The 13225-nt window shown below is 38.8% G+C and overlaps 1 protein-coding gene across 1 annotated transcript in view; it reads right to left on the bottom strand.

Moving 5' to 3' along the window:
- Positions 1-13225, bottom strand: part of LOC118424948 (partitioning defective 3 homolog B-like) — a 57191-nt gene that overhangs the window by 25131 nt on the left and 18835 nt on the right. Inside the window, exons 3-6 of the mRNA XM_035833755.1 lie at positions 8472-8573; positions 3981-4161; positions 2737-2942; positions 858-1028 (exon numbers count right to left, since the gene is read on the bottom strand). Coding sequence (XP_035689648.1) covers positions 858-1028; positions 2737-2942; positions 3981-4161; positions 8472-8573 — 660 coding nt within the window. The remainder of the gene's footprint in view (positions 1-857; positions 1029-2736; positions 2943-3980; positions 4162-8471; positions 8574-13225) is intronic.

The raw sequence follows: 13225 nt of genomic DNA, 5'->3' as shown, positions 1-13225 counted from the left end.
AAATGCAGTAAACCAGGTCTACAGTCTGTTCCACTGTAGCTATTCTCCTATATGGTACACTTGACTGGCATGTTAGATGACAGAAGAGGACACTTTGTGATTGGATTAGTAGTGTTAGCCAATGACAGCACAGCTCTTCCACACACACAGCATAGACTACCCAATCACAGATGAGCTACCACTTCAAAATAAAAGCCTTAATCACAGGTACGGAATGTTTTTATAGACTTGCTCACATTTATAGATTTACCCAGACAGCTAAGCAAATTCGCTTCTTCCAAAATCAGCATTTTTGCTAAGGGTTGATCCACTAGAAAAGTTTGTAGAGATTGGTCCCACTGACAACAGTTTTCATGGAGCTCTGTGGCAAGTAGATAAGCCCATACTGATCGATTCATAAGATACATGTAAGCTTTCAGAAATTCCAAAATATATCCCTAATTTTACAGAAATGAGAAAGTATATGTACATGTACAAAACTAGTTTTTAGTTTAACCCCATTCTTTGTAAAGGTTGGGTCTAAGCACCAAACTTGTGCTGGTTACAGCAGAAGGCAGTAAGTAGAGGGTTAAGTCTCCAGGGTTAAAGGGTACCTGATTATAAACAAACCACACATCCACAGAACACACATCTTACAATGCACCAAATCATTTTCTTGGTTCTCGGATATTTAGCGAAAGGCTACGATGAAAACTGAAACTGGAAGGAAAACTTGCATCTGACTTATATCATGTACATCACGAAACTGACTTGTGTACCAAGATACAAACATTCCTCCAAGACTCTGTTTTCACGTTGATCTTCAAGTTCATCACTTTACATCCGAGAAGCAGTGAACGAAGTCAGTGCGGACTTACCTTCAGATGCGCCTGGTCAGCTGCCTCTGCCCATCTGTCCATGGACGGGTGGTTCCCGAGGATGGACTGTCGCGCCGAGTCCCGCCCGAATCTGGAGAATGCGCTCAGTGTCTCCCCACCGTTCCCACCCGGCCTATCGTTTTCTTTGATTTCCTGTAGCCTTTTGGGCTCCTGAACGAAAGAGGGGCAGAGAGACGGGAAGGATCTTTGATTGCATGCACAGCTTTTGGTGCTTTAGTGAAGAAAGATCATGTCATGTTTAAAATCGCTGACAATCTGTGGCCATGCTTTGAGCACCACAGAAGAGAAAGATATGAGAATCGTTTTGTCAGAAAAAATACGATATAGAAATTCTTTCATCTTTTGGGCTTTAGGGGAGAAAGATCATGTCATCTTCATAACCAGGGATAGTGCGACAAACTGTGGCCATGCTTTGAGTATCACAGGCAAGAAGGATATGAGAATTGTTTTGTCAGTTCGAAAAAAATACTTTCAAAATTCACACTGGGCTTCTGAAGGAAAGAATGGCAGAGAGACAAGAAGGATGCATGGCTTTTGGTGCTTAAGTAGAGAAAAGTCACGTCATCTTTAAAATCAGGGACATGAAAGTTAATGTCATCTTTAAAATTTGGGATAACAATACAAACGATGGCCATGCTTTGAGTACCACAGGAGAGAGAGAGAGATCTGATAATTGTTTTGTCAGTTTTGCAAATAATATGTCATCAAAATTTTTGTGATATTAAGGTAGCCAAAATGTTGACAAGAGAGAAAAATGCGGTTATCATGGAAGAAGTTTAGAAGGGAAAGAGTATCTAATCTTTAAAATTTGAGATATTGTAATAAGAAATGAGATTTTCAGTGCTATAAAGTCAAAGACTACATCACCACACCAAACCTACTGTCCTTTTTAAGACATCTTACGTTTGATTAGTAGTACCGTTACCTTTCTCCAAGAAGCTGAGAGGAATGTTACATTTTCTGTGCTTTTTTTTTTTCTGAAAGTTAAAGTTGACTGACACTGTGACACATTTTCCACATTCCAGCAGCTCAAACCTTGAGTCCCAGTTTGGCTCCCTTGAAGTACTGTGTTAGTTTGTTAGAACAGTGACTGTGGTCTTTTGTACAATGTGAGTTTAACAACGGGACGGGAAATGGACGTGGAAACTTCTAGTGAACAGTTATGACATCTTTACAGGACACAGATATACATGAAAGTGTCAGTGTTAACGATGCATGTTTTAAAACATTGTTGGTAATGAATTAAATGGAAGCTGAAGACATGAAAGTGACAAAGAGTGCAGCAATTGGTACCAGACGACCACAATAAAAAGGTTTAAGTTATAAGTGTGATCCAAAACCTTGAAAACACTGCAATGTCAACTATGTCCTAAGACTGCCAAGTGAAATTAATACTAATTCAGAAATCGCAAAATTTTATGTAGACATCAGATACCCAGGTGTAAAAGACATTCTTGAAAAAGCCTAAATTATCTGTCTTTTGATTTGGCAGTCTAACTGTACTAAGCAGAAGTATGATAGTTGATGTTCTTGTTGCTGTTACTATTTTGTAACAAACGAAATCACACAAGGAAAGCGCTAGTCTGTGTAACACAAACTCTGCTGTCTAGGTAGATGTTGGGCAGGCTGCTATAAGCAAGATTTAGGCTAGGATTATCTCGAAACAGATCCTGCAGTAGCATAAGATAGTATCAAAATTTGTCAGAGGAGTGAAGCCGGCTTAGTAGTGTGTTTCGCTACCGGGCAAGGACACCTTTTGGCTGACTACACTCCTTGGCCAGTTCGGTACTATCTTATGCCATTGTAGGATCTGCTTGGAGATTAGGCTAGGAAAGCACCGACAAGACCACAGACGTACGATCAGAGTGCTGTTGGCCACAGGGTCTCCCCCGCTCTGGTTGCCCACGTCGTCCATGATGGCTGCTGTGGACCAGCGCTTGTTACTCTGCAGGTTGTGCTCCTGGAGGATGCTGTCCTCCGACTTACTCCCGTCCGAGTTGGCGATCGGCGAGATTATGGTCGGTAGTGATGGCTCGCTTCCTCGTCGTACGATTAGGGGGGTATCTGCACAAAACACATAGTTATAATTGTTACTTTTACTATTAATGACTATTGGAGAGACTGTTAGACATTAGATTTAGAGAATGGATACATGATTTTCCTTACACATTGTAAATCTTGAAATATTCCTTGTGTTTTTTTTTTCCACATTTCTTTCAGTGCCTCTCTACCACTTTAGGATTTATATTTCCATGACAAAGACGAGTTATACAGTCGTCAGTCGGAAATTGGGTAGGTCCAAGGTCCCAAAGTCTGGGATTTCTTTTCACATCCAAAATAAGGGAATTTGAACTTCCTTGGCAAAGACTGGAATTATACAGTCGGAAATTGGGTAAATCCTTGGCAAGTTCAGGGTTGTACAAGTTTTCTAAAATCCACTTGTCCTATCGGGCAAGCACATAAAAAATGTACTTGCCCGAACCAATTTTTCACTTGCCCAAAATTCAAATGTCACTGTTACTAGTATATGCATTTTCACTTCCAGCAATGGAATTCTCTGTAGACAATTGCTTGATGTCATGACTGTAAAAAGTAACAAGTATATCAAAATTGCACTAAAATCAGTGGAAAAATCTTACTTGCCCGATCGGACAAGTGGGGTAGGACATGCACTTGCCCGAAGAGCACTTTCACTTGCCCTGGACAATAGGGCTAGTGGACTTGTTTATCCCTGAAGTTTCTTTGAGTTAGATAGTCAACTTCTGGGATTTGTTTCTTAAAAAGATGCCTTTTCTTTTCTTAAGCATGGAGTTAGCCAAAGTCTGGGATTCGTTTCTTAAACAGATTCCTTTTTACTTCCAACGTTAAGGGTTTGGACTTACTTGGCAAAGACTTATAGAGTCGGAAATTGGGGAAGTCCAAGTTCCTTTGAGTTAGATAGCCAAAGTCTAGGATTTTTTCTTTCTTTCACTTCCAACATAAGGGAATTTGGGCTTCCTTGGCAAAGACTGAACTTCTGGTTATAGTATACAGTCGGAGTCCAAGTTCCTTTGAGTTAGATAGTATAAGTCTGAGAATTGCTTCTTAAAGAAATGTCCTTACTTTTCTTAAGCATAGCGTTTGACACGTCAACCCCCTCATCCTCATAGTGCTGGAAGCTGCCCCTGTCGTGGTCGCCCTGGAAGATGTCGGGGCTCTCTGTGCCGACCGAGCTGGCGCTGGTGCCGTCTCCGCCATTGTGGGGCACCGGCGGGGCATCCTGTTCTTCATAGTTGGCTATCAACTGAAGGAAAGAAAAGGGATATATTCTTGAGACGTTCTTGTGACTCAATTGGTGCCAGTATGTGTACATTATCTTTGTTTTTTATTACTAGTATCTGTACTCAGAGTCTGACCATATGTATATACCATAGTCTGATTTTAATATGCATTGTTGAAGTTTGTGTAATATAAACACAATTCAGTGTTAAAGCATGTTGAGTATCACCAGGGACTGCATACATTTACTATTTATTTGTTTCATAGTGGGTACAGACTCACAGGTTTGCAGCAGTGTTTATTTTTGCGTTTTTTTTTTTTTTCATTCTCCATCATAATACTGTTGGAGATTCCCTATTCTTTCCCTTACCCCAAGAGAACAACTTTGAATGAAGCTTCTAAACCCTATATCCATGACATAGCAGATACAAATCACTGGTATTAGATCTACCTTGCCTAGATAATGATACATCTCTTACATACTGTCTCTCAACACACGTGAAAGGAATACAAACAACCAAAAGCCAACTCAAGCATCCCAAAGTGCCCCGAAACAAGAAATCGACACTGTTTCCACTGTCTGAACTGATTAATGACACTCTAGCACACCTGAAGAGAACACAATACCTGACCAGGTGGCCAGGTAACCTGACGACAGGTAAGAAGCTGTTTGATACACGTGTCGTTACTGCTTGTGGGCTTGTCGAATGAGAAAACACTTAACAGCCTAATGTACCATTTAGATGGGAAGTTCTGTTACGAGCACTAACAATGGGTGAAACCAAGTCATGTGTTGAGATAACTGTTACAAAAAAAGCGGCTTAAAGCCTGACTAGTTTTAACAATGAGGACATTTGACATGCATTTTAAACCTGTTTAAGACCTAATTTCTTTATTCTAACGGTGTTCCTCAATGACAGGAAATATGTCAATTATTGGTAATTTGGTATATATAAGGCTTCTTGTTGCCTTAGAAAATCAACTGCCAATGTTGTTGTATCTTTGATATGTATGCTATTAGTATTATAGTATACATGTATGTTATGTAAGTTTTAAGTATATGTACTGAGTTAAACAAACACATACTGTAGAAAGATGTCATTCTTGTGTAATGTGACAAATGCTAATGGGTCTCTCGAAATACAGTGTCACATTTCAAGAGGTATTCAATGCCATTATGTAACATCTACAGTACATGTTATCACAGAATAGAACTTTTAATGTCAGTTATACAACTTGTGACAACTGGAATACGACAATGAATGTGACTTGTTGTTTCCTCGTCTTTTGTCTTTCCAGCAGGTAGCTTGAGTAGGATATGAAATTCAAACGATGGCTACATATACATGTATACAACAATTACATTGTCACCTACACATAGTACTTAACTGTCACCATTCAACGTAGACATAGGCAAGACTGATCATTTTACAAATAGCAGGTTGATATGTACTGTTTGGCCACGACACATTCTTAAGCCTTAGTTTAGGTCAAGCGTCCCCTTGTACAATGCACGACCCCACCACATGTTCCTAACATAGCCGCCATGGGGGACAAAAACAACACGTCTTGTACCAACAAACTAAATAACCCAAGGCTAATGTAGGGCCAGGTATGTACTGTCTTTCTGTGTTCTACACGCTAATAATAACATCAAGTCAAACGAAACAAAACATTGGTCAAACTGGACTGTAAAATCATCCACAGTAAACTCAGCAGTCATTGGGTCTCAAGTTTTCTACTGAACCATCTTAGAAGTGTCTCCAAATGATAAAGCTCAGGTAAATCCAGACACTCATCCAATGACAGACGAAAGATAGACACTATCTGAAATTTGACTGACCATTTCTAGTTGCCTGTGTAACTGTTGCCTTGCATTCTTATTACCTGGATGTCTAACCTCCATCGTTGCTTATTAATTTGTGTCAAAAAGATATCATTTAATATGCTGCATTGCCACTAAATTAATACACACATACATGTAGACTATTGATGTGAAAGTGATGTTTCATACATTTTAGCTTAGATTTTATGTTGAAATGTTTATCAGATACTGAATCAGGCTATGCCTTTTAAACTTTAGTCTAGACTTTCACATTAGAAATCATTTTGTCAGATAAAAGATCTAAGAAAGCATCTTTGTTTACGACAGGTTGTCCCGATTGCAATGATGCGAGTTTTAAGTCAAAGAATCACCCGTACCACAGTAGGTCAGACTGTTGTACACAAGCTAATTCAGGATCAGCTAAACTTAAACCCAGATTAAGCCTACTCTGTTTCAGCCTGTGGAAAAGACTTAGAACGTCTGTACTACTACACAGGAATACTAACTGTGAGCTCCTGCCTACATGCACAACTGAGCATGACAGGTAGATATAGTCACTCACTTGCAGGAATGTTTGTGTGTTGTAAGATGTCTCACCCTTTGTAGTGTTTCCCATGTGCACAAGAAATCTCTGTTTTGCCTTTTCTAAAAGGAGCATTTGGATATTCAAACCAAAGTGTAATATGTAATATATATATCATGTGGTAATGATTGTATAAATAACTGTGAAAGTACAGTACGGGAATCCTTACAAGACATAACTTGAACAACAGCTAGATTTGGAAATAGGTAAGGTTTGACAGGTCGTTTGGTGCAACTGCACTTTGAAGTTTGATACAATGAAACACTGCGAAACACTTGGGAGTACTTGCTACTACACAGGTACTGTATTACCATTTTTAGACCACACAGTCACACCTGACTGATTGTTGTATTGTGTTCTCACTACACAAATATGTCAGGTGGTGACCTATGATCTTTGACACTATAACGGTAAACATACAAGTGTTTGACAATCAGATATGAGGGCTAAACATAGTTGACACATGGCATCAGATTGTACAAACTTTGAATCTATTTTTACCAGAATCTTTCTTGTCATCTCTCAAGTTCTCTGCCACTGACAGAATCTGAGCCTGAAGTCTGCATGAGGTCTTTTGTTGCTGGAAGTCAAGTTTTGCTTGCACTCAAAACAGAGGTGCAGACATTTTGTCACACACCATGCTCTACCACCCACATCTTCTGTCAACAAAACTTGTACAAAATGCACCTGTGCTGAACGAGAAAGATCTTTTACCACATCTAACTGTGTAATGTTGATTTTCACCTTCAGTATAGCAATGGGAAGGCATGAGAAGACCACGTTTTATAATGAAGTTCTATAAAATGAAGATTGTCCTCAAATTTGGAAAGTTGGAAAAGCAACAGATAGTTTGAAACAACAAATGTGAAATCTTCAAAAACAACTCAAGCCATTTGATGTTGTTTTGTCCAACACAACACAAATAAAAGATGGGTGGCCTTGAAACATGTTTACCTTCCTCCCAACAACCAACATAACACAGATAATACTGATAACAGATGCAGTGCCAGTAGACATTATCAGGGTGGTTCAATGTTGGAGGGTTTTTTGTGGTGATCACTTTTTGGCAAAAAAAAATTCTGCCCCCCTATCCTGTTGTTTCAATGTCGACCCTGTACTGTGAAATTAAGTTCAAAGATAACTTGAGGGCACTTCAAAAATGTCAAGGCAACTCCCAGTTGGCTAGTATTCAAATCATAGTGACTATAAAAATTCCTAGTTAAACTGGACACCAGCCTTAAACTTAACTTAAAGCCTTGTGAGACCTTCAACAACTAAGCTACAAGAAATTGATATCAATCAACAAGAGATATATATTATAATATAATATCTACTCTCTGAAGTCTTCTCAGTTTTGAGTATTTGTGTTCAACGCCCTACTTTTAGGATTACCCCCAGTTTGACTCTCACCAAGTGCTGACTGTCCAAATAGCAAGGCCCTTCAGTAGCCTGTGGAAAACAGGGCTGTCATTGTCAGTGGGTGAAAAACAAGATGTTCTGAGCAGAGTCAGGAATCCAGGCCACATGTTTTGGTGAAGACATGTTGGCAGGGTGTGATCCTGGTCTCATGGTCGGGTCAGGCCAGAGCAGGTCAGTACTATGGTTGGTGGTACCGCACATTGTACAATAGAAGCCGTTTAATTGCACACACCTTTTGCTAGCGTATTTCGTGCAATTATCTGGGTGGTGCAATAAAAAAATTCGAAGTTATCCAGCTGGACAGCACCGGTTTGGGATTTTGTGATCTTACTACGTGGATGTCTTACCTTCATTGACGTACATTTTTTACTAATACTAGGATGTGTGTGTGTGTATGTGTGTGCATGCATGTGTGTGTGTGTCTGTGAGTATGCATACAGTGTATGTATGTATGTATGACTTGTGTATATCATGCGAGTGTTTTTCCATTTCTAATGGTTTGACCAACCTTTTCTCTATCATCCGCCACATCGCACAGTTGGTCATCAGCGTCGAGGATCCCGCCTTCATCGCTCTCTAGGTTCTTCACGTGGATCCAGTAGTCCGACGACTGTAAACAACAACAACAAATTTGTGTTACAAACGAGTTGGATCCTTTTTCAACATTTGCCATCATATTCTAAAAATAAATGACAACAAACATGTACTTGCAATATGATTGGGTACATCTTTTTCTAATTTTCTTTTCATATTTGGCTGGAAACATGTGTTGACTTTACGGAATATAACATTACAAGGCCATGCTAAGTATAAATGTACCTCTTAGAAGTTAGATCTACAAATTTATGCATTGCAAGTTTGGGTAATTACTCTTATTCTGTCAGTCATTCAGTCACTTCAACGAACCAATGAAATAACTTGTTGTAGCCTAATTCTTTGGGCTCAAGTTCTGGCAACCACTTTGAAAACTGGCAACAGCAAACTCTAACCAAATAACTAGTTCAAGTACACTAGGGATTATAAGTGCATGATACTGTGTATACTGGCAAAGATGCCAAGTTTTAAACAATATGCTGAAGTGTAAAATAAGCAGAATGCCTGCGTTTCCATGTACAGTATACATACTTTTCAAGTAATCTTTCTCACTGACAGAAAGTCACACACATTACACACATGATGTACACAACGGTAGTCTCAGGAGTTCTGCTGCTTTCTTTGAAAGCACCAAAGTAAAACAGAGCTAATATTGTTTTTGGAAAGTAAAATCCATCTCTAAGTAGACAAATTTACAAAGCACAAGTGATTCTATTGACTTCTGTACATTTTAGATCAACTAATATTAGTTATTAACATTGACAACAATTACAAAAATGCTATCGAACATCATTGGTTAGTTTCACTGTTACTTGCCTTCTCTTCAATACTTTATCATTATTGATTATGTAGAATACAAAATTTACACTTGCGTCACTAAAATCCAATAAAACATGAGCCTTAAAAACATTTAAGTTGTTTGAATCCTATCATCAAACTTCAAGTCCTCAGGCTTCAGCCTTTGATGATATTATTTGCTCAGCAAGTTTGCAAAAATGTGAGAAGCCTTTTGTGTGGATTCAGTAGGAGGTTCCCCCACTGCTTCTGAGTTATGTAGAGAATGCCCAGGTTCTTTCAGGTGCACGGCATAGTTACCTGGCACGTCTTAACTACCGGGAGGAAGGTTGGAGAGTGGAAACAAAGGCTCAAGTGTTCTCAAAGTATTAGATAAGGAAAAGGTCAAACTTTCTTCCAAACTAAACAAAAGAGATGTTGGCCTTTTGCCTTGTGGAGGAGTACCTTGTTAACCTATCAACACCTGAAAGATGCAATGAGAGATGTTCATATTTTCAAGATTTTGCCAAACCACATGTACAACTAATAGTTTGAATAGAAAATATATTCAAAACTTCTAAGCTACATTTCTGGAACCACCACCAACAAAATAAACTATAGTCTTCTGTAGTTGTGTTCACACAATGTTTTTCCAAATCAAACTTTGAAGCTATTGCCTTCATAGCTTAATTGGAAATGAAAATTTGAGGTTCAACATTGACAATAATAAAAGGCAACACCTGTCAATAGTCCTTGATGTTTGGGATACTAGTATATAATAATACCAGAGAATGTCTACCTTTTCAGTGAAAGCCAAAAAATTACATAGCACAAAACACATGTTTACCTTCTTTTTAAAGCTCTAAAAACAAGTGTTTTAGAATAACATCTGGTAACTCCATTGTGTCTTCTTTCCAACTTTTCAAAAACTCTTCAACAAGTGAACTGAACCAAATTATAGGTTGCCTTTCAGTGATTCTCTGAGGAACAAAAAGTGTGTGTAGGAATGCCCGGCTTTTGTAGTGAGGAATGTACCGAAGAGACCGAATCTTCAGAGCTGGCACTGAACACAGCTGTATGTGACCTGTACCCTGCATGGTTCTCACACCAATGTACATAAGCACTTTGAAATCTGCACCTTTTGTGAGCTACGAATCTGAAGTTCATAAGGACTTGAAATTCTGTTCAGTTCAATTCATCCTCCGATCATGAGCAATGACACCACAGTTTTCCACAAATATTGAGTGAGCAAATTTCAAATATAACTTTTGTAATTTACCCTCCCAAAATATGAACAAGCCTTCTTTTGATAAACTCAACTGACAATCAATCTTGTGGTATATTTCTAACAGCATTATAGGCTCCCTTTTGTCTCTTTCATACTATGTCAGTATATATCACATAGGCTTTTCCTTTAATATTGTGTGCATTTCTTTTAATAGAAATTATTATTGCAAAGATACTATGCCCAGTTACCAATCCATCTTCATCACTTCAGACTCCTCTTCTGACATTTTACTTAGAGTTAGACATAACCTCAAATATGCTCACTGCAGTTCTTTTATAAATTACATTTAATATCTATTTATTATAGGGGGAAACATTTCTCTTAATACCATCATATAATAAACCATTCAGTCTAAATATCCATGCTTCATTTTAATCAAATTCCTGCATAGAGTAGATACCATAACTAAATACACCTACAGATACATTTACCTAAATGATCAATGTACTGTTGCCAAAGAAGCCAATGGCTCAGCAAGAAGTTTCTTTTACAACGACTGCTTCTAATATTAGTAATAAACTCAATGAAAATGGCAAACAAAGCGCTACACACGCAAAATCTATACGCAAGTTGGTATGAGCAATATTCTGGTCTTGTTTGGCTATTCAGAACTGATATGCACCATGAAATTCTCACGCTAGGTTGTCACATACCCAGAATTCCCTTCCATTCCCAAAACTGACCCATGAACATGACCTTTGACCCTTCTTTTGGCGGCCATGTCATGTGGGGCACGGGCGTGACAAACGCTAACGGCCTCTGTCATATGGTCACACTTTCCTTCTTCATATCTGTCTTTCCTTTTGTTGTCTTGTTGTAACCGTGACATTCCGATTCTGAAAATCTTCAAATATTCTTAAGGACTCAAGGAGTAGGTGATAGTCCCCAACATTTTCCAAAAAAACATGCTGTAAGTTTAACAATGAGTTTAACATTCATGCCCTAAAGTCATGCATTTCAATAAACTTCTTTCCATGAAGGATATCTTGAGTTTCAAGCATTCATAATCATATATGTTAACCCTACTTTGCCCCTACTTTTGGCTGCCAAGTCATGTTGGACATGGGTGCGACAAACGCTAACTGCATCTGTCATATGGTCACGCTTTCCTTCTCCATTTTTCATTTCTTTTTGTTGTGTCTAACTCTTGTTGCAACTGTGACATTCCGAAAAGGCGATGCTGAAAATCTTGGAGATAGTTTTAAGGCGTAGTGTCAGTCTAAAGCAGGGCTCTAGCCAGCGTCCGTTTTTCCATCAATTGACGGAAATTTGCTGCGTGTGACGGACAAAAATCCTTGGTGGAAGCTACAGGCGGCTTGGGGATGCCGTCTACGGACGTAAAAGCCACACGCTGTTTGTTTTGCTGTTGTTATTATTGTTGACGAAGTGTGTCGGCGCCCTTTAGCATACGATAATCTCATTAAAACCCATTTTTCAAGGTCTCAGTTCAGTCTTTCTAACTCATGGAAGAGTGTTTTCGCGATTTTCGTGACAATGGGAATTGGCTGACGGAAAAAAATTTTGAGCTGGCTAGAGCCCTGGTCTAAAGCATTGCATGAACATTTCCACCAGACAAGCTGGAAGCTTGAAGATAAGCTAATGTTCTTTCTGTAAGTCAGGCATCGCCACAAACTTCTCCCATTGACTATGGAGGAAATTTAGATGTTCTGGCCAAAGAGTAAGTACGCAGATGTAAACACTTCATACTGGCCTTGAGGAAAGATTGGAACAATTTTGGAACTAGAGATAAGGAGCTATAAGAAGCCAGGTGTAACCACAGGTGTGTTTGCAAGACTGAGCACACCTGCCCGTGGCATACAATCACAGCAAGGACCCCCAAGGTGACTACAGGTCCTTATTACAGTATTACTCTATTTCACTTTTCACATTGTACTTGTCATTTATCAACTGATAGTGCTAGGTCATTAACAATTCAAGGTGACAAGGTAGAAACAAGTTTATGTTCCCTTCCTCCTTCTTATTAAACATTGAATACAAAAAAAATTATTTTACCTAGCCTGGTATCCAGCTGTATTATAGCTTCAGAGTCTCTTTTGTCGAGACCCAAGAACTATAAGTATAATACGGCTGGATACCAGGCTACATTTTTACCCCATAGTACCATTACTTCCATAGTACAGCACACTGTGTAGGTAATTGTAATCACCAAATTCATGCAGTAAGCCATAATTGGCCCATTTAACATGTATGAATAGACCTGTGGATTTAACGATGATCTTGGGGTTGTAAAATCACAATACAGGTTAACCAACATTTCCGGAACACCTGCTCTTGGGTCTCAAATTATAGCCTAATCTAATATGATTGGTCTTTCCTGTCATTTTTCTCTCTCCGGGTTTAATGGCAAAAAAAGGATTCTTATTCAAAGATGGATGAGGAGGATGTAACACTAAAATGTTTTTAAAATAAAAGAATGTATTTCGTAAACATTGACATAAAAAATCTGCCTTACTGTTGACGCTGCAACATTTACCCTTCTCCTAAACATATATGGATACAAAAGAGTAGTTGGAGAGACTCTTGGCTATTTGTGCATTGACATACTGTTAAGTGCTTTTTCACACTACTTGTAATATTACGGTTCA

Source organism: Branchiostoma floridae, chromosome 10 (genome assembly GCF_000003815.2).
Source record: "Branchiostoma floridae strain S238N-H82 chromosome 10, Bfl_VNyyK, whole genome shotgun sequence".
Taxonomy (NCBI): Eukaryota; Metazoa; Chordata; class Leptocardii; order Amphioxiformes; family Branchiostomatidae; genus Branchiostoma; species Branchiostoma floridae.
This window is presented reverse-complemented; position numbering and strand designations above follow the sequence as displayed.